Source organism: Ammodytes marinus (genome assembly GCF_949987685.1).
Source record: "Ammodytes marinus genome assembly, chromosome: 10".
NCBI lineage: Eukaryota > Metazoa > Chordata > Actinopteri > Uranoscopiformes > Ammodytidae > Ammodytes > Ammodytes marinus.
Genome location: NC_137214.1, coordinates 18,864,430 through 18,889,728, shown reverse-complemented (window position 1 = coordinate 18,889,728; position 25,299 = coordinate 18,864,430). Strand labels below are relative to the sequence as shown.

Sequence of the window (25,299 nt, the reverse complement as noted above, 5' to 3'; positions counted from 1 at the left end):
ACAAACTGTCTTTTTTGGTGGATGGTTGGCCAGTTTTAATCAAATTGCATATCATTAGGCTATAACTAACTTTTGAAAGGCCAATTGTTTACAGTGTATCCACTGGTTTCCATTTCTATCCAGAACAATATAAACATCATCTAACAGACTTTAATTTGCTTCAGATAGATTATTTAAACATGACAACATAAAACATGACACATCATCATCAACCACATTGCATGTTGTTTTGATCACTAGAGTCACTATTTTGTGTCTATAACGCAGGGAAAAGTAATAGAACGAAAGCTGGAGTGGATTAAAAGAGAAATTGTGTTGCTTAATATGCAACACAGGAAGCTGCTCATTCGACTGCATGCTCACCTTTCGTTTGACTTTGGGAAACTGCTGAAGTTATACACGTGACTTGTAAATGGATGAAACACAAACAACAGTAAAGTGGTTTGTTTAGTGTATTTATGTACTATTATTTGTCAGAAGGCCTTGAAATGATAGCTGATCGCGGCTCAGATACTCCATAGCTTCTGGACGATCGCTGGCAGAAATGAAAAGTCGGCTGAGGTCACTCACCTCCCATTAAAACGGATCCTATAAATCTTTTCACCTCAAAAGCTATGGCACCAGTCAGTCTTTTAAATAACTACACCTAAAAACATCTGAATGAATGTGTGAGTGGAACGCCAGGAACGAATGTGATCAAATGTCCCAAAACAATAAATAGAAAAACTTAAATCTTCTACATAATAATGTGACACTTGACTTTCTCCAGTGCATTTTGACACGCTCCCTTACATAATAAACAGAAATAATTTATTATTTCAGTTCGATAATACCAGATAAAAACACCACGTGACTTCCAGCATTATTCTGATGATCATAACTGGCACTTTTTACAATTTCAGATGACATTATTGGCCTTTGAGCGGTGACTTTAAATGCTTCCATGAGTGCGATTGGTAACAGACAGCAGGTCAGTGATTCAGTCGGACAGTCAAAAAAGACGGGCAGGCGTCTTGACCGGCCAATCAGTGAGAACAGCCAGGCAGCATCAGTCAGTGCAAGTGATCAGTGCATCAGTAGTGTGTCCACAACAGAATCAAGTCCTGCTGTTTCGGAAGTCTCAGCAGCGCTTGTTAACCTCTTTAAAAACAATCTCAACAGTATGAAATATGATCATGTGTATATAAGATGTTTTTTTACATTCTTTAAATTATCTTGCAGAGGTCCAGGCTCAAGGTACAGGCTGCTGGATTTTCAAAGACTCCACGCAACAGCTCCGTTAACACCGCGACTCTCCAGAAAGCTGGTTTCAATGTACTTCCACAGCTGGACCCGTCACGTTCAGCACATGGTAAATAGTTGCCATAAGCTGATTTATATTTAGGGAACTTTGGCCAGTCTCATACTTCAATAAAAATAAAAAATAATAATAAAAAAGGCCCCATGGTATGCCAAGGTTTCCAGGTAAGACCTCAGTATACAGGCCGCTGTTACATCACAGAGCATCCTTACAACCTAGCTCTGTCAGTTCTTTGCGAAGACGACGGCGTCTGAGCGAGACTTGTGTAAGCTGATACAGCCACTCAATATGTGCTTGGCATTTGAAAATATCTCACCAAGTCAAAGTTCGTATAAGCCTACTATCGTGTGGCTACTTCTTCTTGTCTAGTGCAACAGTGTCCTTAAAACATTTTGGACACGGCAACAAAATCCATTTGTAGTTCAGCACCGTGAAAAAATCCCCAGGATGCATCCTTGATTATCGGAAATGAGGGCGTCCCGACCATTTGGTGAGATTATCTCAGGCGCTATTTCTCCAGTGGCCTGTGGAGTTTCAGACGTCAGTGTGAGTCTCTGTGAAAGCGGCTTCCCACGCAGAGCTCATGCTGTGGGAGAGGCCCCTGGTCATAGAGGCTTGTCAATCACTGCCACTCCTGCAGGAGGGAGGGAAAAAAACGGAGTGAGTGAGTGAAAACGGCTACATTAACAGGTACTGGATGTAATGTGTTTGTCTCAATGACATGGAAGTGTAGCATGTGGCACGATGACACTCACCGGCATAGCTGCGTCCATTGGTCATGTTTGTGGGAATGAGGCTCCACTTGTCTGTGGCCGGGTTGTAGAACTCTACAGACGAAAGGTTACAGGACCCGTCGTCTCCGCCAATCACGTACAGCAGCCCGTTAATGGCACACACACCTTAAGGACACACATTTATCAACATTTAACAAATCCCGATACATTTCTTTGCCCATTGCATATGTTATCTATGTTAAGTCATCAAGGTTAGGGCTGTCCCAATATAGCTAAGTAAGATTCAAGCTCCATACAATGTACACTGGTAGGTAATGTTCACAGTTAGTGTTTTGTACGTGAAATAAACAAAATCATATGTCACCATGTGTTCATCAGGACAAAAATAACAAATATGGACTTCCCTTGATCTGTGGGGCTCCAAAACTAGTATCAATTAAAACAACAAAGGCCAATTTTCAGTTGAAATTTTCATACTGAACGTCAGGCTTCAATCTTTGAGCTTCTGTGAATAGCTGTTTCAGCAGCAGTGATAATATGCTCTTGAAACCACAGCAACATTTGACACTAATTTGGGATATCTAGTGTGTGTGTGTGTGTGTGTGTGTGTGTGTGTGTGTGTGTGTGTGTGTGTGTGTGTGTGTGTGTGTGTAGTCGTGGTCTGACCTGCGTTTCGCCGGCACATGTTCATGTCACAGACCAGTCTCCAGGTGTTGGTATGAGGGTCGTACAACTCCACGCTCTTTCTCACCAGAGGGCCGTCATGTCCTCCTGCTGCATACAGCTGACCGCCCAATACACCCACACCTGGAACCACAGACGCTTCACAGTGAGCTCAGATGACAGATGTCATAACACCAGAATATAGATTTTAATTTCCTTTTTTCATTTGACCTGCAGTCATTGTGCTCACTGAAATTAATGGCAATATTCCTTTCAAGTACTGTCCACCAGGTGCTGCTGTTGCACCATATGCAGTTACTTGACATTGTGTCATTAACGTACAGTAGATAGTATATAAAATGGATGTAGCATCCAGGCTGACCTCAGTTATTTCAACTGCATCTAATCCTCCTGGCCTATGCGCGTCCCCATCTTGTCAGATTTTTACTCCGCCTCAATTCCTCTTACCGAAAAGCGGCATTGATATGACGTCGGGGGGGGGGGGGGGACGTATACCACCGAGGTGAAGTGAGGGTCAGCGGGCGGCTAACTGTCACTCAAGAGATCGCGCCCCTATTTACTCATACATTTTAACCTCCAATAGAAAAAAACTAGCCTAATAGAACAAAATTCAACCCCCTCAGTGTTGTAATAGAGATATGAACTAAACATAGAGACTAGAATGTTTTTTTTGTACCAGGCCTTAAATAGGTTTATTAATGCTGTGAAAACTGCATATTTAACATGGGAGTCAATGAGAAATTGCTCTGTTTATGTTACCACGTCTTAGTGGCCACTCTGAACTACAATTTGTGTCACTTCCGCATTGGATGCTGATAGAACTCGCTGTGGTTGGGGCTTGGTCATTAACTAGAATACAGCATCATGTGCTGTATTCTAGTTAATGACACAATATTAATTATATACACACACGCACATACACACACAAATGACAGTGCCAGGCTGAAAAACATGTACAAATGACATAAAAAATAAATACCGTACTTTTCGGCCTACAAGCCGCGACTTTTTCCCCGTTTTTCGACCCTGTTATTACACAGCTACTGGGGATGGGCGTTAGTAATCGAGTACTCGAGTACTCCTCGTTTCAAATGATCTCGATTGGTGGATGAGGAAAATAGTTTTTTGTTTTTTTTAGTGTTTGTAGCCTTTAGGCCGGCCGGCGGGCCACCCCTATTTTAAAATGTTATATACGTGTACAAAACGGCACAAAACGGATGTAAAGTTTAACAAAATTAAATATTTGGATCCAAGTTAAATAAACTAAGCGTTGTGTCAAACAGAAACCGCAAATAACTGCCACCTCCGTGCAGAATGCGGTGCTGGAAAACTTGGAAAGGCACGTACAGAAGCCAGGCTGACTTCGGGCACATTCGAGCAAACGATAAGAAGCCTTTATTATGGAATATAGGATTGAGATTCAAAAGCCGACGGTGTAACGTTCCGTTAACGAGGAATTAGTCGCGGTAATTAGTCACGGACAGGAGTGAGCATACGCGGTTGGATATACTAGCCTACTACTTCTACTGCTTTGGTGAGTTATTTAGCCTATCTATGTGTTTAAATTGTAGGACAATAATTGTATTGTATTGCTGCCCTTCTTATTTAAAATGTCTATTTTGAATGTTAGCCAACTGCAGCCCATGCTTTTTTTCTCTCTATTTTTTCTCTCTCCACCGCAGACCTACTCGATCGGTTTAAATTGTGGCCCGCTTATTTAATTACTTTCAGTTAGGAAAATGTGTTTTAAACTTGTGGAAAATAAATCCTTAATATCATATGGCAACTGTGACTGTTTGACATAAGCATTGAGCGCTTTATTGCGGTCAACCGTTGTTCTGTAGACAGATGCGTTGCGTTCTAAAATAGAAAAAAGTTTAACGAGGAATCGATTGATCCTCGAGGAATGCAAGCGATCACACGAGTAGCGAAAACACTCGTGCCCATCCCTAATAGCTACTATTGCACAAAATGGTAACACTTACGTACGTTATGCAAATATGCAACTTGTTTGTTGAAATGTGGGAGCTTCCTCAAGCAGCCATCTCTTTCCCGACAATCCCCTCTGTGCACGAACTCTTACATATGGTAATTAAACATTATAACACCTGCGGCTTATTGTCCAGTGCGGCATATAGTACGGAAAGTACGGTATATATAAAATAAAAAATCGAAATTTTTTGTCGCGTCTTGCTTGTGTTATGTACGTCATGCAGTTTAGAATACTGTGGGTGTGTGTGTGTACCTGCTCCACTGCGCCGTGTGCTCATGTCTGCGACATAACACCACTGATCAGCGAAAGGGTCGTATTCTTCCACAGTACTGAGACACTGACGGGATGCTCCATCATAGCCTCCTACTGCATACAATTTACCTGTAGGCAGACAGACAGACAGGTGGTCATTCAAAAAGGTTACTTTCACTTGAAATGGCATATGATATAACAATAGTCACACACACTTCTGTCTTACCATCGACCACCCCGACCCCCACACTGCTGCGTCGTGTGTTCATGGAGGCGACATACATCCACTCGTTGGTTTTATTATTGAAGACCTCTACGGTGGCCAGACCTGAAGGACACATTAACAGAGAGAACAGAAACACATTAGGAGGTTAAAATAGTTGTGTGTGATGATCAGGCTGTAGGTGTGAACACTTTGCATCCAGCTTGCAAAAAAGAGAGGAAAATGGCTGCCATGTCTCCTGTTTTTACTGTAAACACTGCAGTGTAGTAGGTTACTGTACTTTACTAAGTAATTAAGTAACTAATTAATGACTAAGTACTTATATTCTGTTCCCCCTTGTGTGGTAACCAGATAAGGATGCTAAGCCAGATGAGATAATTTTAAATGTATTATTCTAAATTAAGCATTTTCCCAGACTTTTTCTAACCAAAACATGTACAAGTACCTGGCAGTGTGCCTTGACAAAAAACTGGACTGGGCAATCAATACCGACCACCTCTACAAGAAAGGCCAAAGCAGACTGTATTTTTTAAGGAGGCTGCGATCTTTTTATATCTGTAGTAAACTTCTGTTAATGTTCTATCAGTCGGTGGTCGCCAGCATCCTTTTTTACGCTGTGGTGTGTTGGGGAGGCAGCACAACAAAGAGGGACTCCTCCAGGCTTGACAAGCTCATCAGGCGGGCCGGCTCTGTGGCCGGCTTCAAGCTGGATTGTCTGGTGACAGTGGCAGAGAAAATAACCACAAAGAAGCTTCTGGCCATCCTGGATGACAACAGCCACCCTCTGCACACTGTCATCAGCAACCAGAGAAGCTCCTTCAGCGACAGGCTGCTCCTCCCCAGATGCCGCACCAACAGACTAAAAAACTTCTTTGTCCATCGTGCCATCACACTCCACAACTCCGCACTTGGAGGGAGGAGGGGGCAGCAGGAGGAATACGGTGGATAAAGAAAAATAGAAATAGGATAGACTGATCGAGCTTGCATAATCTATTTATTTATTGGTACACACTCCATTTATTTAAAAAAAGAACACAAATATGATATAATAACTGCTGCTAACAGCTGTTGCTGCTTCTTTTTAAAATGTATTTATTTATAAATATAAACCTGTATTTATTTTTTTACCATGTCTACTGGTGCATTTTAGCTTGTGTTTTTCTTGCTTTTTTATGTGTATTATCTGTACTACCGCTGCTGGAATTTTTAATTTCCCTGAAGGAGCATTCCCAAGGGATCAATAAAGTGTCTATCTATCTATCTATCTATCTATCTATCTATCTATCTATCTATCTATCTATCTACAAAGGCTTTTCCCAAACCTGTCTATCAGGGACATTAATTATTGTTTACAGTGGACAAGAAATAAGAGTATACACCTGATATTATAAACTAATTCAGTTGCAATTGCGCAGCCCTTTTGGTGTGTAAGTATGTTTGTGTACCTATGCTTCCGTTAAAGCCTCCCACAGCGTACAGTAAATCTGCCAACACTGCAGCTCCCAGTGTGCTGCGTCTCTCCTGCATGCTTGCCACTGCACTCCACTGGTCTCTCACTCCGTCGTACATGTCCACTGTCCGCTCCCGCAGTGAACTGTTGAACCCCCCGATAGCATACACTTGGCCTGTCATGGAAACAACTCCTAGACACAAAGACAGAAGGACATAGCGTGTGGGATAATGCAATGATTGTGACCTGCAATACACAAGCGCTCGGTTCAGGATGTAATCATTATTTGTTTTTGACCAAACACTGATGACACTTTAAAAAGCACCCTACAAGTGCCTGTTTACATTACACTACAAAGCATAGCTCAGGTCTTGGTTCCCTGTCTTTCAGGCGGACTCAGCAGTTTCAACTTGTTTTAAGTGGAGGAATCAACTTGCAGAGACTCCTATTTAAAATCTAATACATTTACTTTCACATTTAGGCAAGGTTGTGTTTATGTTTTTCAGTAAGGTGGGTTGTAGGTTGGGACCATTTCAAAAACGGAGTGAACTAATTCTCTGCATTTATGAGGGGAATTTGTGCAGTTGTTTCATTGTACTGTTAAGTATACGTAGGTGCAAGTCAAACATCCACAATATATATCCAACCTGGCGTTATGTCCTGGTGCCAACTACTGTAAATTTGCAGAATTTAGAATTTAGAGGTATCCAGATTTGACATGAAAAATGCAGAGACAAATAGAAAAAACAGAGACAGTGCACCAGCTGACCTGCCCGGCAGCGTCTCGATGGCATGTCTGCTACTTGGTACCATCGGTCTTCCTGGAAGTCGTAGCACTCCACACCGCGGATGGCCTTAGGAGCCTGGCCGCCCACCACGATCATCACCTGCACAAGCACACAGTGTCAGCCCTTTCATTTATTACGTACAGTATGTGTGCAAGAGGAGGTGATACAGCTGCTTTGTACTAGAGTAAACACACAATGTATCATTACTGTGTTGTTGAGCGCCGCGAGTGTCTGTGTACCTTTGGGATACTGATGGGAGTCCTTGGCCGCGTCCGGTCTGTTTTGATGAGGTGCCGCTGGTCGGCCGGCAGCAGGTGATACTTCATTGCTTCGATGAGAAAGTCTTTACAGGTGTTGTTGTTCTTTATCAAAGCCTCTTCCTCCACGATCTGAAACAGGCACCACATTTCAGGCACGTTTCCCCTTAACGAAAATAGTTCTGTCTCATGTTATTATAGCTACCAATACCGTTTAACCTGCACATCCATGCAGCAGTGCAGTAACTAGTTTTCTCCCACATAACATATTTTAAGTCATGACCAAAAAAAAGGTTCCTGATTTGGTTTTGCTGGGTGTCTGCATGGGAGCAATGGGAGGACAGACAGACGGACAGCCAGAATGTCTGATTTGCTATAGTATTCTGAGATATTCTATGATCCTAATGAATGAGAATCTTGACTGATACTGTTACTCATAGCACTCACAACATTATTTAACATATTTTATGTGAGTGATACGCACAGCGAGGCAGGTGGGAGTGTTGGGGGGGAGAAGAGAAACATGGTGTAGAGACTTATATACAGTCTATGTGTAGAGATAGCAGAGCAGAACAGAAAAGTGGTTTTACCTGCACCAGGTAATCTCTGGAGAGCAGTGGAAGTCTGACATGCTCCATCAGTTTGGGCATGTTCTCCAGACGAGCTGGCTTGTCGTGCTTGATCCATGCTATCATCGCCTCAAACACCTAGGACAGCGATGGAGAGTCAGACAGCAGCCATGCAGAAAACATCACAGGGTATGGCAGGTAGTGAATTGTTTAAACTAGTTCAGATTTATTATTAAAGTCCTCCACTTTGACCTAAAAATACAAAAGCACTTTCTTTTTGTGCTTGTGTGTGTTTGAGTTTCAGGACCTGTTAAATGTTCTTCAGACACACCCCAGACTGTTACAATGATTTAAGTGACCGATTGTGTGAATTGCATCGTTGAAGCTGCTCTTTCATAGCAGGATATCAACATAACAGAGGTGGCAGACCTTTGTGATTCAGTGAATGTGACTAACACACAGTTGTACTTGGTCATCTCCCGTTGGCCCAGCCCTGTCATGCACAAAGGCAAAGCAATGATGGTAGTTACAGGGGAGTGGACCGTTAATCATCGACTCCACAGACTTATTTTTTTTCCTAGTTCAAACGATACAACTTCTAGACCAATACAGTACAACCTCCTTTTACCTCAGGTTTACACATGCCACAAAAATACACACATTTATAATGTAATCAAATTCAGCATAATGAAACTACATTAATATATTATTAATATATATTAGATTAATCAAAAATAATGCAGTCTCCCTTCGCTATCGAAGTGGGATTGGGGTGAAAAATACAGGTCAGGGGGGCGCCCTTAGCTCAGTTGGTAGGGCGTCCCCCCCATGGGCCTCGGCCAGCAGCGGACCCGGGTTCGATTCCAGCCTGCGGTCGTTCTGTGCATGTCACTCCCCTCTTTGCCCCATTTCAACTCTGTCTCTACACTATCAATAAAGCATAAAAATGCCAAAAAAAAATAGATAAAAAAAAAATACAGATCATAACTTTTATTTACTTTTGACAGTACCATGCCACATATGCAGAGTTCGAGTAACACCATACAGACTGTAGGAGAAACCCTATCGAAGCCAACTTCAATATTTCTAAATTGAATTCAACATCATCATTAATAGAACTTCAACAAGGAAGCACACACTTTGTTTGTAAAGATTAGTTCTTGAGAAATTATCTAAGGCAATGAAAATATATTTTTTAGGAGTTGACTCTGTATCTGGTTTGAGCACAAAGTTAACAACCATCTTTGAATAATGAGTGAAAGCTCCCATAAAGCTCTCATTCTTAAAGTCTTGACTGCCTATGTGTGACACAGGATTGACTTAGTTCACTATGATGGCACTAGAACTTTCAACATAAGTTTCAAATCCATCCCACTCAGAATGAAAACGAAAAAGGGGCTTTTGTATCCATCCATCCATCCACCCACCCACTAATAAATTGCAGCGGATAATTCCGTGGCAATTCCTGCTGCAGCCAGTTTGACATTGAACAGACGATATGACAGCGCCCTCTGCGACTCTGTCTGACCGTACCAGCAGTCACTTCGACATCCGCTGTTCAGACAGCAGGATTGAAAAACAGATGCTCTGTCACACACTCCCTGTTGACTGGCTAACAGCAGACATACACGCCATTCTCTGGAATACTTCTGCTGACAAGGTAAGCAAATCAGACGCAGAGAGTTTGATGATGCCTGTCTGTTTTCCCTGGTGGAGACGAGACGGTGTGGATCCTCTGGCAGTATCTGAAGTCTTCCTGCATCCACACTATTCACACTTTACTTAGTATTACCATGTAATCACCTGGTCAATGATCAAATTCCTTCGTGTTTTTCTCTACTTATGACATCTATTGCAGTATGTCCGTCCTGGGAGAGGGATCCCTTACTCTGTCGAATCTCCCTGAGATTTCTTAATTTTTTTTTATTCCCGGTAAAGGGTTTTTACTGGGAGGTTTTTCTCAGCCGAGCTAAGGGTGTAAGGGCAGGGTGTCATATCATATTGTATCATATATCATATTGTATCATATATCATATTGTATGAAATGTAAAGCCCACTGAGACAAATGTATTTGTGATTTTGGGCTATACAAATAAAACTGATTTGATTTGATTTTGATTTGATCTGTGACAGCTCCCACTTAAGCTACAATTTCTTACTGTCCTCCCTTTCCATGTGGTCCTTATCTCTTAAGTTCTGTGTTTCTGAAAAATGTCTCTAATGAAGGTTATTCTCACATATACAGCATTTTCACACACAAGTAAAGACAATAACTGCTTTTGTTAAATGCACAGGCATAGTGATGTCAGACCTTCTCCTCTGTTGAGACAGTGAGTTTGTCGCTGGAGATGAGGCTGCACACCTGCTGCAGAGAAAGGCCCAGAAACTCCTCTCCCTGCACCACCTCGATGAAATGCTGCTCTGAGAGACACAAACAAACTGAATATTTTAGCTAATGAGCTCGGAAACATTCAAACACAACATCCAGCATTGGTCAAATATTAGCATGTTTTTGCTAAAAGATTCCTTATGTGTTCTTTCTCAACATCACTTAGAACATGACATTCAAAAACTCAACAAGCTTTTCAGTGCTGGTGAAGCTAACCATTACCACACAGACACAGACACACAAACCAGCTAAGATGAGTCAGGATTTGCAGTGTACCCATAGGGAAGCTTACCAGCATATGCATGGGCCTGGTCCAGAAGCTGTGTGCATGTGTGCAGGTCAGCAAAGGCTCTGATGCCCAGACAGTTGGTGGGGTGAAGCTGAGACTGCAGGAACTCACAACAAACCTGACGGACGTCCATCAGCTGCAGGAGACTGGCTGCCTGCAGCAGAACCTGTGATGAGGTCACACACATGATGAAGTCAATGTAAAACTGGTGGGAGGAGGGCAGAGATATTCCAAAATAACATGGTAGGGCACAAATACTACTAGCTGGAAGTCAGTTAGCTGCTAACTTCCAACATCTACTCTGTGTGAACAACTCATTACTTAGTTAATTGGTCATTAATTATTAGCCATCCACTCAAAACAACAAGCCAACATGCATCTGTAAAGGTGTTTTTCAAAAGCACTGTGATTGTTTCACTGTGGCTGGTCCTTTAGCCAAAGGGCTGTGTTAACGGAGGTGTGCTGTGTTCTGGTGACAATGAGAACATTATCATGATAGCATGATCATTTGATCTTTAGGTGATTGTGTGTTGCTCAACAAAATTACAGCACTGAAGCCTCCTGCGCAAACTGACTGGCCTGATTCAAGTGAATGAGAGGGGTTCTTCTTGTGTCAATCAGAGGGGCAGGTAGGCAGTGTAGTGTGGGAAGTTCTTTACTGTGTCCCTACAAATAAACATAACCAAGTCCGTCACTTTCTGCCTCTTCACCTCTCCGTCCTAACACTCACTCATGCTCTGAGTCTGTATTGTTATCGTCACATTTGTTTGCTGTGCTCAGCAGCCTGAAGCCTCAAGCAGCTGTTCCACCCTAGCTACACTGACTGTTAGACTGAGGGCAGCACAAACAACACACACATTCTACAGTGAGAGCTGCTTCAAGAAATGAAAAGCAATATATTTAACTGAACCTTAGCCTATAGTCAAAACATGCACATAGACGTCACATTTTCAGAAGTGAGCAAATCAGGCAGGCACGCTGCTAACAGTGGGAGGATTTCCTGCCTCTCTCCATGCAGACTTCCTGTGCTAATAATCAGAGGAAGTATCCTGCCTGCTGCTTGATCCCGCTGCATGTATTCAAGGTAAATGCCACAGAGATAAATGAGGCCTCAATACACGGCTTTCACAGCAAAGCACAGCTCAAAACAATTACCAGCTTTGTACTCAACATCTGCACCTCAGGCATCTGCACCTCACCTTTCTCCACTTTCTGTACGTACCCATGGGTCAGAGTTTACGTGGAGGATCGCACATCTTCCCGTCAAGTTTGTTTTTTTATAAATCCCAATGTTTGTGTAGAAAGTGGCGAGGGCCCTCTTCTGGGCGTATGCCACGTTTATAAATGATGCCCCAGATCTTTTTGTTGGGAGCAGCAGCGCAACTTTGTTTTAATTATCCAAACTGAACTGCAAACTGAACCAAGAACTCCTTGTTCTCTCACACACAAACTGACCTGGACGTTGTCCTCCGTCACCTCTATCTCAGCTGTGTAGATGTAGTCCACCAGTTTTTTCAGTGTCTGTCCGTCCACCTCTCTGATCTCCACCTGATGGGCCTTGCTCTCACTCATATCGCCTAAAAAACACACAAACGTAGTTACGAACATACAAACATCAGTCAGACACATCGGATATGATGCAAAGCAAAACAACAGTCAGTACGTTTACATGGTTTAAGAGAAACTTGACTTCTGTCAATTCCCGACTGAAACCTGACTTTAAAAATACATGTAAAAAAGTTAGCCGGGATTGAATTCGTACAGTACTTAATTGAATTTCTCAAACTCAAGCTTACACACCCAGATAACACGATTGGGAGTCAAATTACTACTGCATTTATACGGTCAATGGTGTACCTGTGAACATGGCACAGAAGTAGGGGCTACTGGACGCCAGGACCACCCGGTGAGCTGGCACTACCACGCTGCCCGCCAGCAGCTGGACATCACACAGCATCTTTTTACTGAAGTATGAGAGAGAAACGGGTAGTTAAGTAATTACTCTTAATCTGCATTTACTCAAGGCTTTCTGATAACTTTGTCTTTAAAGCCAAGTATAAACAAGACGGCTGCCTGCAAATGTGAAATGTATGTTGTTAATCTCCGGGGTTGTAGTAGAACATTCCTATGAATATTTAGATTTGATGGAGTTGGGGGTGAAATGTTTAAATGTTGATACCTGGCAGGCATGGTAGCATTCTTGTCTAACTTGAAGATGTGTCATACATTACATATTTCTCTAATTTAAATCAGGATCAAAAACGAAACAAATAAATAAATCTTTCCATTCCCTATACGATTAATGCTCATCTGCCTGGGAGCTTCAGTACGCTGCATGTGCTGTCTGTTGTTTCGGCTCAAAGCAGCAGCCACGGCGAATGGCACTGACAGAAAGCAACACACCTCCTAAGGTCGTTCATCAGCTGGAAAGCCTTCCTCATATGCGTCTGGTTGAAGGTGTGCATCCCTCCATTCGCCGTGTCCTCCTCGGGGTCGGTAGCACAGTTTGGATGTGGTGAGGCCGGTGCAGACACCAGACTGGTGAGACATGAGAGGCAGTGTCTGGATCATTGGAGATAGATGGTGACCCAAACAGTTAGGCTACTTTCAGAGGCTTCATCAAATGCTATAAAACTATAATGAAACAAAGTTTTGTTGATTGAGTTGAAGTTCGAACATGTTGTTTTGACAAGGTTGTAATTATTGTTATGCACCACAGGAAAACATTTTAAGTTTATTTCAATGTCCCTCTATTTGGGGTTATTCCCTGGTTGAAAGAAAAGGCGGCACACAAAAATATGTATTAATGTATGGGATGTGTTTGTTATTTTTTAATAATGATAATATAATTGTTATAAACTTCATTTGTATTGTACCTTTCATACAAGAATTGCAGCTCAATGTGCTTTGCGATATAGAAATTACATGCAGAGTCCTTTCAAATATAAATGTAAAAGAATTAACATTAAAATAGAAATGGAATGAACCGAAGAAAAAAAGAATCAAAATAAGTTTAAAAAATATATATTTATAATAACAGTAAACATAGAATCAAATGAACCTTTTCAATGACTTGGCACTATAAGAAAAAAATACTGCCCTGTTAAGCCCTCCTCATACAGAAAGACAATGAAAAGAGGAAAAACAAAAACATTTCCTGTTTACCCAATGTTCCACAAAGAAGCCTGAAGTCACTCAAGTAAACCTGGCGTTTTTATTATCCAAGCAACATTTGACAACGCGTAAAGTAAGACTTTAATATTTGTTTTAATTTTGCAGTTGGCAGAAAGAAAACAATACAGTGTGAGACCATAGGGACATGAGCAGGTTTTGCCATGTTTCACATTATTTACTACTAAGAGAATGGATGAGTGTGTTCATGAACAGTACTGCAGGTCCTGACTCTCACAATGACCCGTCTCTTCTCCACAGACAACCGAAGAATAAACAGAAGAAATAATGATGCAGCATTAACAAAGCCACATGATTAGAAGGTTAATGCAAGACTCAACAGCACAAGTCCGTATAACAAGCGTTGCACATTCATTCACGACTGAGGGTTTACAGAAAACCAGTCCAAATATCAAAAAGTAATTCACGAGACAATGTTTGTTTGAGTTTGCGGAGTGTTAAGTTGGTCAGGCTGGCTAGCTCTTAGCATTGCTAACCATTATACACAAGCTTTTGATAGCTACCGAACTTAACTTCCACATGTCCGTTTAAACGTTGTTAAAAACTTCTAATTTGGGAGCCAGTCAACACTCCACTCACTGTCTATGAGAGCGACGACTTGATGTCAGTCACCGAATGCCTATATGTTCATTTTGAAGTTGGATTTGCAACTCAACCGCATCAGCTGGGCACCCAATGGTGCTATGGCTAACTCACCCAAGCTAACTGGTTAACAGGGGCCAGGGCTAGCCTGCGCTCGCGAGACAGGAGAAAAACTGTCCGCACAGTCTGTGTTGGATTCATGGCCGGTGGACCATATGGGGTAAATGTAACCCAACCGATGAAGGAGCAGCGTGAATCACAGATTTGCTAAATAATCCCTACAGCTGAGCAAACTCACCCCAACGACACACCGTCCATCCTCCCGGAGTCACACACAAACACACACACAGCACCGCGGGCAGCAGCGCGCCGCAGCCGCTCACAGCTCGTGTATTAGCGAGATGCAACACTCCACAGTTTAAACTATACACTCACACATGCAGTTTTACCCATTGTTTTACCATACAGCCTATGAGTTTTGCTTTTTTTGGATGACTGCTTCCCTACCAAAAAAAGGTTTAATAGAATGCATTTATACATTTGTATTAAAATGCTTTTCTTTATCGAACGTCCAAAGTTGATATAAAGGAGAATCTCCTACACAGCCACATCACTCCCTCACAACAGGCTACTAGGCCTGCCTACATTTAAAAATGTAAAATAATAAATTACTCATACTACACAAATAAATAATATGTTGCGTCGCTATTTTCCAAATAGAAAATTCAGTTCTTGACTTGATTTTCGCTAGTTTTACTGTTTACAATATGCATATGTGAGGCTACTTATGATTATATTATTTTCACATGATTGTTTCCCAGAATAATCAAACAAACGCTTGATCTTGAACATTTCTGAAAATAGTGAAATATACCCAAACTGAAAAATTACTTAATTGATAAATTGATCATACAAATGTTTCCAATTACTATTCCATTTTAAGGCGGAATATAACATGAAACCACCTGGGTAGTACAATATCAATTGAGCATTATGCAGCCATATCATGCAGACATTGAATTCACATAATTCAAAATAATGTTTTATTTAGTCAAGCATCAGGTTTTATTCCATCATAAAGCCTACTGGTGGCTTCGACTTTACTAGTACATAGCAGGTTTCATGGAGGGCAGTAGATTGAGGTCAAAAGGGGCACACAAACAAAGCTTGGGGCCACACAGGTTGATCCAACCATACTAGGGCAGCTAACTGGTTTTACTCACATTAAAAAGGTTTGATAGTGCAGTGAAAAATAACATGCACTATGTTTTTTTTCCTCTTTTTTTCCCTGGGTATTTATTTACACACTCTGCCTATAGCAACACAACCAACACAAGTGCAGAACATTCTCCAGTTTTCAGATATTTACAGTGACTTCCTGTGTCAAATCATTTTTCTTGAAAATAGGCTACTACTATACATACTGAATGCTTTTTGGCTCAAAATACTTCTCTAACCTGCTGCAAGCTTAAGAACTATCTTCTCAGATGTTATGGGACAAGTCAGCTTTCTGTACCCCAAGGCAAAGAGGCAGCATTCAGGCCTGAAAAAAATTCCCAAGGTTCATGAAATTACACTTGGAAATGTATTCATATATTGAAGTGCACTGTGATATTTATTCCCCGGTATTAATTTAAACATGTTGAATAAGAAATTTTAACAAAAAGCCTTTTCACATAATTGTATATTGCCATATATTTATTTCATGTTGTTCTGGAATCGCTTTCTTATTGAAAGACCAATCACTATTTTGTAAACATAAATTGGGTCAGAGTGAGAGCTCTTAATTTTCTCTGCTGCCAGTGTAATTACCAACAACAAAAAAAACTTTAGTATTGTAGGCGCAAAAGGGGGCCGCACATGGCATCATCCTCAAGTTAAAGTTTTGTTTTTTGCTCATTGTATTGAAAGTTGTCATATAAATAAAAAGCTTTTAGTGATGCACAGCATTTAGTCTTTTGATATAAAATGGCTGATGAAGTGGAAAACTCATGAATTCACAGGCAATACTCCCTCCTGGTGGTAGCTTCATGAACAAAAGGATTATCCGAGTAATAAACTGGTGCCATAAATTCACCAATTACCAGTTTTATATGAATTTGAAATCGTATGCAATGTACACCAAGTGATTTGAATTAAGACTGAGATTAGATAAGATTTTTCAAAACATTAAAAACTTTAATAAAAGCAGAATAAAACAGGGTTGAACTGAACACATTGATTTCAAACTGTTTAATCTAAACAAAAGCCAATAATGGGACGGGAAAAGTGGAACAAATTAACAGTTAACAAAACAATACTGTGACATTTCTCCCAAAAAAAATACTCTGTCACATGTGTTTTAAGATCAAGAAACTCAAGCAATCGAGTCCCATGCTGCCCGACACTGCCACCAACTTCACTTAAAACCCTGAGTTCATGATGCAAAAAAAAATAAACAGACACATCTGGCTGGTTTGCAAGACAAACAAACTCAATTCTGAGTTGAGAAGCAGTGACTGACATTGATTTACGGCTTTTACAAATGGTTCAAAACATGTCTTTCCCCATAACACAACAAAAGTACAATTCAATAAATTCACAATTCTTAGTAGTAAAGTCCATAATGTGTGGAATAAGAGGACAGATGGGGTTTTGGATGGGGTGGGAGGGAGCCAGGATCCAGAGGACAGTCTCATTCATTCCGTGTGGGTGATGGGCACTGCTCTTTTCAAACTGAACTCAAAAAAGACACCCTCACCCCCCACCTGGGCTTGTGTTTTATGTGTGCATGTGTGTACGTGTTTGTGTAAATTCAAGTTCGTTGTATTCAGAATTTTCCCCATGAACATCTGAAAACCAGGAGGGAACCAGAGCCACTAATAGCCGCCGCTGTACCCACCACCCCGGCCGTAGCCGCCGCCTCCACCGCCTCTGTTGTAAGGCGCTCCGCTCCTGTAGGAGTAGCCTGAGCCCTTCACTGCACCATAGCTGGAGTGCTGCTGTCCATAGCCGTCTCCAAAGTCCCCACCATTACTATAGCCACCCCCCATCGGGTTCTCGTATTCTTCGTAACCCCCACCATACCCGCCGTATCCTCCTCCTCCGCCGCCGTTGTAACCCCCGCCATAACCGCCGCCGTAGCCGCCTTCGTAACTGCTGCCGTAGCCTCCGTAGCCGCCACCTCCTCTTCCGCCGCCATAGCTAGGCATGCCTCTGCCTCGACCACGTCCGCCTCTGCCGCCCCCTGTAGACATCTCCTGTTTGGTCAGCGCTTTCTTCACCTCCATCTTGTTCCCGTTGATGGTGTGGTATTTGGTCAGCACCGCCTTGGTGGCCGAGTCGGTGTCCTCGAAGAAGACAAAGCCGAAGCCTCTTTTCCTGCCTGTCTGCTTATCAGAGATGATCTCGACCTTCTCCACCACGCCGAACTGGGAGAAGTAGTCGGTTAGGTTGTCCTCCTCTATGTGGTCCTTCACGCCGCCTACGAAGATTTTCTTTACATTTGCGAGGATGTCAGGGTTGTTGGCGTCCTCTCGCGCAATGGCTCTTTTCAGTTCCACGTTTTGGCCGTCGACGCCATGTGGCTTAGCCGCCATTGCTGCGTCGGCCTCCTCTGGTGCCGAGTAGGTGATAAAGCCGAAACAGCGGGACCGTCCGAGTTGCTGGTTCATGACCACCACGCAGTCGGTGAGAGCGCCATACTGTTCGAAGTGCTGGCGGAGGCTTTCTTCCGTGGTCTCCACCTTCAAACCCCCGACAAAAAGCTTACAAAGTTTGTCCGTCATGATTGAATTTCTTCTAAGGATGGTAAGCCGAGACCGTCCCTCTTCTTCTTCAATGAACGACGTCAGGGCGGGCCGCTCGACGCACTTGTCTTCGTAGGACGTAACCGTGGCTGATTGGTCAACTCGAAAATATCTTCACCCCCATTGGCTCTTGGGCGATTCACGTCGCCGCTGCCTTCAAGTGGTGTCGAAAATCTGATGTTCATCTGCTGAGGAGAAAGGGAAGCGTAGATTTCAGCCTTGGTTGTCGTTCGTTTTGTTCTAGTATGGTACAAATCACCCTAATATAACTATGTCCCAATCAATTCCCATATCCTTTATCACTGATTCTAAGTCATAACTACCAAACACAACTGCAAGGCAAAGATAATGCCTATATAAATGTAACAGCCAGGAAGACTTACATCAGTGTAAAGCCCCATGTTCTTTAAATACACCAGAAACCGACATTTTATATTTTACTAGATTAGGATAGTGAATATAATTGAAATACAGATAGTTTAGGACTCAAACCATATGTCGATTGTAGCGGTTCAATAATAGCCTATACGCTTATTTCTGAACAGAATCACTACACATTTTTCATATATACAGGCATAATCTAAGTGATTAATGGTTTGCTATGACTGAAGACAGGAAAACTGGTCACACTTAGACTTTGAAAACAGCAGCTGCCTCTTTAATGTTACCTACATTTTTAGTTGATTTGAGTGGTCAGAAGCAGCAAATTTAATTTTAAATAGAATCTAAATTATTTTGATATCAAACTATTTCTCCGGTATCTGCCTCAATAAATTATCTCATATGAAATTAGTTTAGTCGATCCAGCAGGCTTGGGGTGAGGATTAGATAATGAGGGAATTGTAAAGGGCAATGATAGACATTGGCCCTTATTTACCAACAGTGTGTATGCAGACTTATTGAACCTGTATCAAATTGTATACTAACATGCAAAGTCAACTACTAATCATGCACACGTTTGTTTAAATGAACCATACCGGCCCACTTATTATTTTCTGTAGATAAATGGCATATATCTCAATAGTGTAGGTCAGCTCAAGTCTTTCACGTTTTTCAAACTTGTCTCACTTTTATCTCAGCCTGCTGAAAAAAAAAACTTCAAACTGCTTCTCCAACCTGGTTCAAAAGAATCTACAGGAAATGTTTGTATGCTGCAACATGCCTCTATTTAAAGACAGTTGGAGCTGTAATAGCTGCCATTGTCCTTGTTTATAACTTTTGGACAGGAGAGCTGCAGTATCCGGTTGGGGGACATTATTTGTGATATTGGCTATAAAAATAAAACCGACTTGATTCTAGTCAAGTGTTTTTTCATACAATGATTCCCATTCAGCTCATAGTCTTTGATGCATCTGATTTCTAATTCCATTTACTCTTTAACTTTTGTTTACATGAAAACTCCACAGAGCACCTTAGAAATTGCCACAATAAAATGTAGAAATTGCAGGTGGTTGCTTTGCCTTTACTCTAATGACAAAAACTATATTACTACAGCATGGCCAGGTAGGGTACCCATACAGGCACCAAAAGTTTGAAGAGTAGAATTGGACACACTTTACAGTACTCAAACAACCTAGGAATGTATTCAGATCAGACGATTTTCTGTGATTCCAGCCTCTTGAATGATACAGGAATACATCCATCAATCTTTAGATTTTTGGCCTCGCCACATCTGTACACCTTCTGTCCAATACAATGGGAAACAGTGTGACCATCAGTTCACAGCCTTTTTAATCCCTTCATCAATAGGTATCAACAAGGGAGACATGCAACCAAACAATCTGCAATGCAAGAAAGCAAAATAACAAGTCTCTTGGTGTATAAAAAAATATATATTTATTGTAGATTCATAAAAAGCCCGGCCAACACAACAGGGGTTTCCTTTCCTATGGGGTGATCAGAAAATGTCAAGCACTATAATCCTATAAAATGTTAGAACACAAATAATATTTACACTCCAACATGTCAAGCATAAATTAAAACAGTACTATGGCTGCTGAATCACAGTACATCTGACAGGATTTAAATTACCCATGTCCTTGTTTTTTGAGGTAGGGTTAATTTTACTGACACTCTAGTTTAGCCAGAGTATACATTATAAGTCTCGAAGTGCAGTGGCTATGCTAAATCGAGAAGTTAATATCATACAGTAGGATCTATTGATTGGTCATAATCAAGCATTGGAAGCAAACTTCCAAGCATTGAACATCACTGAGAAACGAGTAGCGTCCTTTAAATTTACAAATATACAATGTGTTTAAAGGACTTATCCCTCACACATATTCTCACCAGCTGTGAGTGCAGAGCACCCCTTACAAACTGATCCACACAGGAGTATAGTGATGTAATGGATCAGTTCAACCATACCCCAATTTCAATTAATCATTCAAAGGTGTTGTGCAACATAGAGCACAGCAGTCTAAATGTAGATAGAGCCACAAGAATATACTTAAGGCTATGAGCCTGTTTTCCCCAAAAATATTCAATAAAAAAAAAGGATAAGACATGTTTCGTTCATTTTGGTAATGAGCAGTACATCAAGGTCAACACCTAAATTACTGCCGAGGTCAATGTCTTGACTAAGTTACCGAGACATATGTTGAGCCATAAAAACATGCCACTTGTTCCTCATCTTGGAAGCAAGTCGACAGACAACTTTCATTTAAAAATACGAATGTAAAGCCTTTATACCCAGTTAAATTGTATTATTTATTTGTAGTATTGCTTAATGGAAATAAACCACACTGTGGCCAAGCTTACAAAAAAAAGTGTTACGGAAGTTATAAAAACACAAGACAACCATTATAATAAATCAATAATTTATTGTCGTTTGAAACCCACAGTGCCCTAAGTGAAAACAAACTCCTGTGTCTTTATCTCTTCAGGTGTTATACCATCCTTCTAAATCAAAACCACCCAGGGAGGGAACTATTAACAACTGATCTCCTCACCCCAAGTAGAAAAAACCCTATTTAAAAAATATATATAAAATTATTCGGTTTGGGCGATACTGCACAGGTCCATTTTAATAAGCCAGATCCCTTACTGGATAAATAACTTTTGATTACACTAGGGCACTATGTTTTCAAAAACTTACCAAACATTAAAACTCCTCCAAACCTTCAATAAAAAAAAACTTCAACAATCTCTTTGAAGCACATTTAGAGCACACTGGGGGAATCCTTTGTGAAAACTGACTTCACCTTAGGAGGAGAAGTCACAACCACTCTCCGGTCCCACATCTGCGTGGAGACACACACCCAATGGTTTTCAGGGTGATGTCCTCCTGCCCGGGTTACCGTAGCAACCTGGAGGAAATGGGAGAGAAACAGAGTGAGAAACTGGACAGCTCAAGGTTCCTTGGATGAGACACCAATTTACTTGTTCCATACTTTACTTAAATGGTGGAACACAATTTGGGTCCCCTTCCAACCCACTTAAGATTTAAACCAAATTAAATACCCCCCCCTTTGGATATATATATTTAGCTATTTAAGACGCATTGTGCTATTTTTTATAAAGCGTTACGTTGTTTTGGATTCATTAATGGCACGCATGTGCTCCATCTCAAAAGATGTTCCATACATGGTTGACCAACACAGAGTGAAGTTGATTTACATACCTAGTTTGCTGGATGTGGATATCCTAAAGAGATATTTCAGACTCCTATCACAATCGACCCCAGGTAATCAACAGGGTCCTGATGTAGCCTAAAAACAAACTGCTAGGGCTATTTTGGCTGGAATAGCCTACTGGAATACAAGTAAGAACACCTAAATGTAGGAATAATCAAAGATAAAAGTCCACATAGATATATATATTCAAATATGTTAAAAACATAAGTAATTAGCAGTGTCTAAAACCACATTAAAAACATGGTCAAACCCTACAAAGCCTACATGCATTGGCTGTGGGTAGACTACAACCATTCTGTAACCATTTCACCCACCTGAATGTAAGGGGAAAAACTGGGAGAGATGCCATGTAACTAAAGATCAAGAAGATGTCACTAAAACCTGTGGATGAACTTGAGGAAGCCTGGTTAAATAAGTAAAATAACTAAGCTAAGTGGTATAAGGTTTTATTTAAAATGAACATACATAAGCAAGTGTTTTAACAGTAGGTTTTGTTCTCCAGACATGAAAGTATACAATATACATTTGATATTGCTACAGGTAATGAAAAATTAACAATATTTAGACTGAAACTATTACTATGCATGAGGAGAGTTCGAGTACAGTATTGGGAAGGAAACAAGGAGACTGGATCCTGCAGTGTCACGTTCCCGCCTTTGCTGAATAATTATACAAAATTGGTATAAGTAGTAAGACAGCTATGAAATCCAAAACCACAAAACATGTTTCTCATCCTCATACATTGAAATCACACTAAGTTTACTCCAGGAAAAAACAAAATCTAATTGCTTAAAATGCAAACGTTAAGATAACAAAAGTCGTCAGCAAAACAATCCTACATCGAGATGAGAACGCAAATAAAAAATAATATTCCAACTAACGACAACTACACGCCATCGGCGTGGGTACATAATAAAAAGGGATCGCTGTTTTAATCTTCATCTTAACGTGTCCTAGTTGAACGGCAACGACAGCTGTTCGCTTTCTGGGAAGAGACCTTCCTACCTGTTTTGGGCTTTGAGGTCTTCATTATGATTAGAGGGGGAGGGGTCTCTGTGTCCGTATCTCTGCCATTGTTGGAATTCACGGCAGACGACCCGTTACTGAATTTGAGTTTTGGCGTCCGAATCCTGGCTGGAGGTCATTTATGGCAGGTGATGGGGTGATGTTCCGCTGTACAGTCTCTAGTAGCCACCACCGTAGCCCCCCCTTGGGTAGCCGCCACCGCCGCCACCACCACCACCTCGTGCGTAGGGAGCAGCGCTCCTTTGTGCGCCGCCGAAGGGTGGCCCTTTCATGGGGCCGTAACCAGAAGAATGCTGGCCATAGCCGCTGCCAAACTCATTGTAGCCGTTTCCACCTCCGTAGCCGCTTCCTTGGTCTCCGTAGCCACCTCCATAGGGTCCACCATAACCACCGTAGCCGCCGCCACCGCCGCCGTTGTAGCCGCCGCCATTTCCATAGTTGTAGTTTCCGCCTCCGTACTCCCTGCTGCCGTAGCCATTTTGATTTCCCCTCATGCCTCTGCCTGGTCTCCTCTGCGACATGCCGCCTCTGCCGGACGCCTGCATCTCCTGCTTGGTCAGGGCTTTCTTCACCTCGACTTTGTGTCCATTGACTGTGTGGAATTTCAACAAAACGGCTTTGTCTGCCGCGTCGTGATCGGTGAAGTAAACAAAGCCGAAGCCCCTTTTCTTTCCAGTCTCCTTCTCAGAGATGACTTCGGTCTTCTCGATCTCGCCGTACTGGGCGAAGTACTCGTTAAGGTGGTACTCCTCGATGTCGTCTTTCAAACCACCGACGAAGATTTTCTTCACCTTAGCAAGGGCCTCTGGCTTGTTGGCGTCTTCTCTCGCCACGGCCCGTTTCACCTCGACTGTGCTGCCGTCGACGGTGTGAGGCCTAGCCGCCACTGCTGCGTCGGCCTCCTCCGGCGTGGAGTAGGTTACAAAGCCGAAGCAACGGGATCGCTGAAGCTGCTTGTTCACCACGACCACGCAGTCGGTGAGCGTGCCGTACTGCTCGAAATGCTTGCGCAGGCCATCGTCGTCGGTGTCCACGTTTAGGCCTCCGACAAAGAGTTTGCAAAGCTGGTCACTCATTTTTGAAAAAAGGCGAGCTGGTAATTACACAACGACTTCTACTGCTCACGAATCTCAAGATGGAGGAGGAGATGAACGCAGCTATATTTATAGCGAACGCGCTGTGACGTCAGACTAGCTACCAGTGACGCCTTTTCCGGTCTGCTAATCTCTTTGTGAAATGAAAGACAACCTACACTGCGTAAATCGCATAAAGAAGATTTTAAACCACTGCAATATATTTTTGAAATAGTAGATATATGCAAAATGTTTGACTGTCGTTGCGTTTGTCAGGCCGGTTTTGTTGTGTCACATGGTTTCAAAAGGCAGAAACGTATTACACGTGGCCTCTTTTTTTTTTAAAGCAACTAAACGCAACATTTGGAATTGCAGTACCAATATGTTTTTTTTCCTTATCATAATCATATTGAATTATTATCTTTTGAGCTGATAATTTAACACGATTTGCCCACAACGATACCATTCACCCTCCGAAGAGCGTTCTTTGCCAACTTATTTTTTGTTTACAGGCCTACATCCATGATTCCACCACATTTTTAACCATACATGGGTTAGGTTTAAGTTTGAAAGCTAATAATTAGGCTTGCATGTAAAGCCTTTAGACGTGGCTTCTAATATAATGAAAAAAGTTAACGTAGTCATAATTATTACATTATGACATTATTACACATAACTGTTGAAGTTGAAGTCCATACAGGCTATAAGTGAACTGGGTATACCAATTGAATTAGAATGAAAGTTTATGGCAATGAGGCAAAGTAATTGATTTATCGCAGAACATTACCACAATTATGTCTAGGCATATCGTATTTAAAAAAAAATAAGAGCTAAAACTAAACTTCCATCTTTTGCTGTTATATATTAGCCTACTGTAGAGTGAGTATTTTAGGAGTCTGTTGTGGGAAAAAAAACATTTTAGAACTTGTAATAGGCCTTTTCAACCTTCTTTTCATAGACTGAACAATGATTTAATTGAAAGAAAAAAAACGAAAATTACTAATTTGCAGCCAAGCACACAGGAGCCTTGCTGGTGACATTAATTTGCTTTGCAGCGCAACTTAAATTGGACCTT

General features: G+C 41.6%; 2 protein-coding genes across 3 annotated transcripts; both read right to left on the bottom strand.

The window, feature by feature from the left end:
• Positions 1-686: 686 nt before the first annotated feature.
• klhl3 (kelch-like family member 3) lies at positions 687-15,066 on the bottom strand. Of its 2 annotated transcripts, none has more exons than XM_080035237.1 (15): positions 15,001-15,066; positions 13,332-13,490; positions 12,786-12,892; positions 12,384-12,505; positions 10,932-11,094; positions 10,562-10,671; positions 8,272-8,388; positions 7,664-7,813; positions 7,406-7,523; positions 6,632-6,829; positions 5,190-5,291; positions 4,964-5,092; positions 2,701-2,841; positions 2,056-2,199; positions 687-1,934 (listed from the first exon to the last, which is right to left on the bottom strand). In XM_080035237.1, the coding sequence occupies exons 1-15, from the start codon at positions 15,018-15,020 to the stop codon at positions 1,906-1,908; spliced, it is 1,809 nt and encodes a 602-aa protein (XP_079891363.1). In that variant the 5' UTR covers positions 15,021-15,066; the 3' UTR covers positions 687-1,905. The 2 variants fall into 2 exon arrangements, with proteins under 2 accessions (XP_079891363.1, XP_079891364.1); XM_080035238.1 differs by having other exon boundaries at positions 13,332-13,466; positions 15,001-15,036.
• A 677-nt stretch (positions 15,067-15,743) lies between these two features.
• On the bottom strand, positions 15,744-24,293 carry hnrnpa0a (heterogeneous nuclear ribonucleoprotein A0a). Its single transcript, XM_080036071.1, has 3 exons — positions 23,313-24,293; positions 21,663-21,798; positions 15,744-18,591 (listed from the first exon to the last, which is right to left on the bottom strand). The coding sequence occupies exons 1-3, from the start codon at positions 24,225-24,227 to the stop codon at positions 17,561-17,563; spliced, it is 2,082 nt and encodes a 693-aa protein (XP_079892197.1). The 5' UTR covers positions 24,228-24,293; the 3' UTR covers positions 15,744-17,560.
• Positions 24,294-25,299: the final 1,006 nt, after the last annotated feature.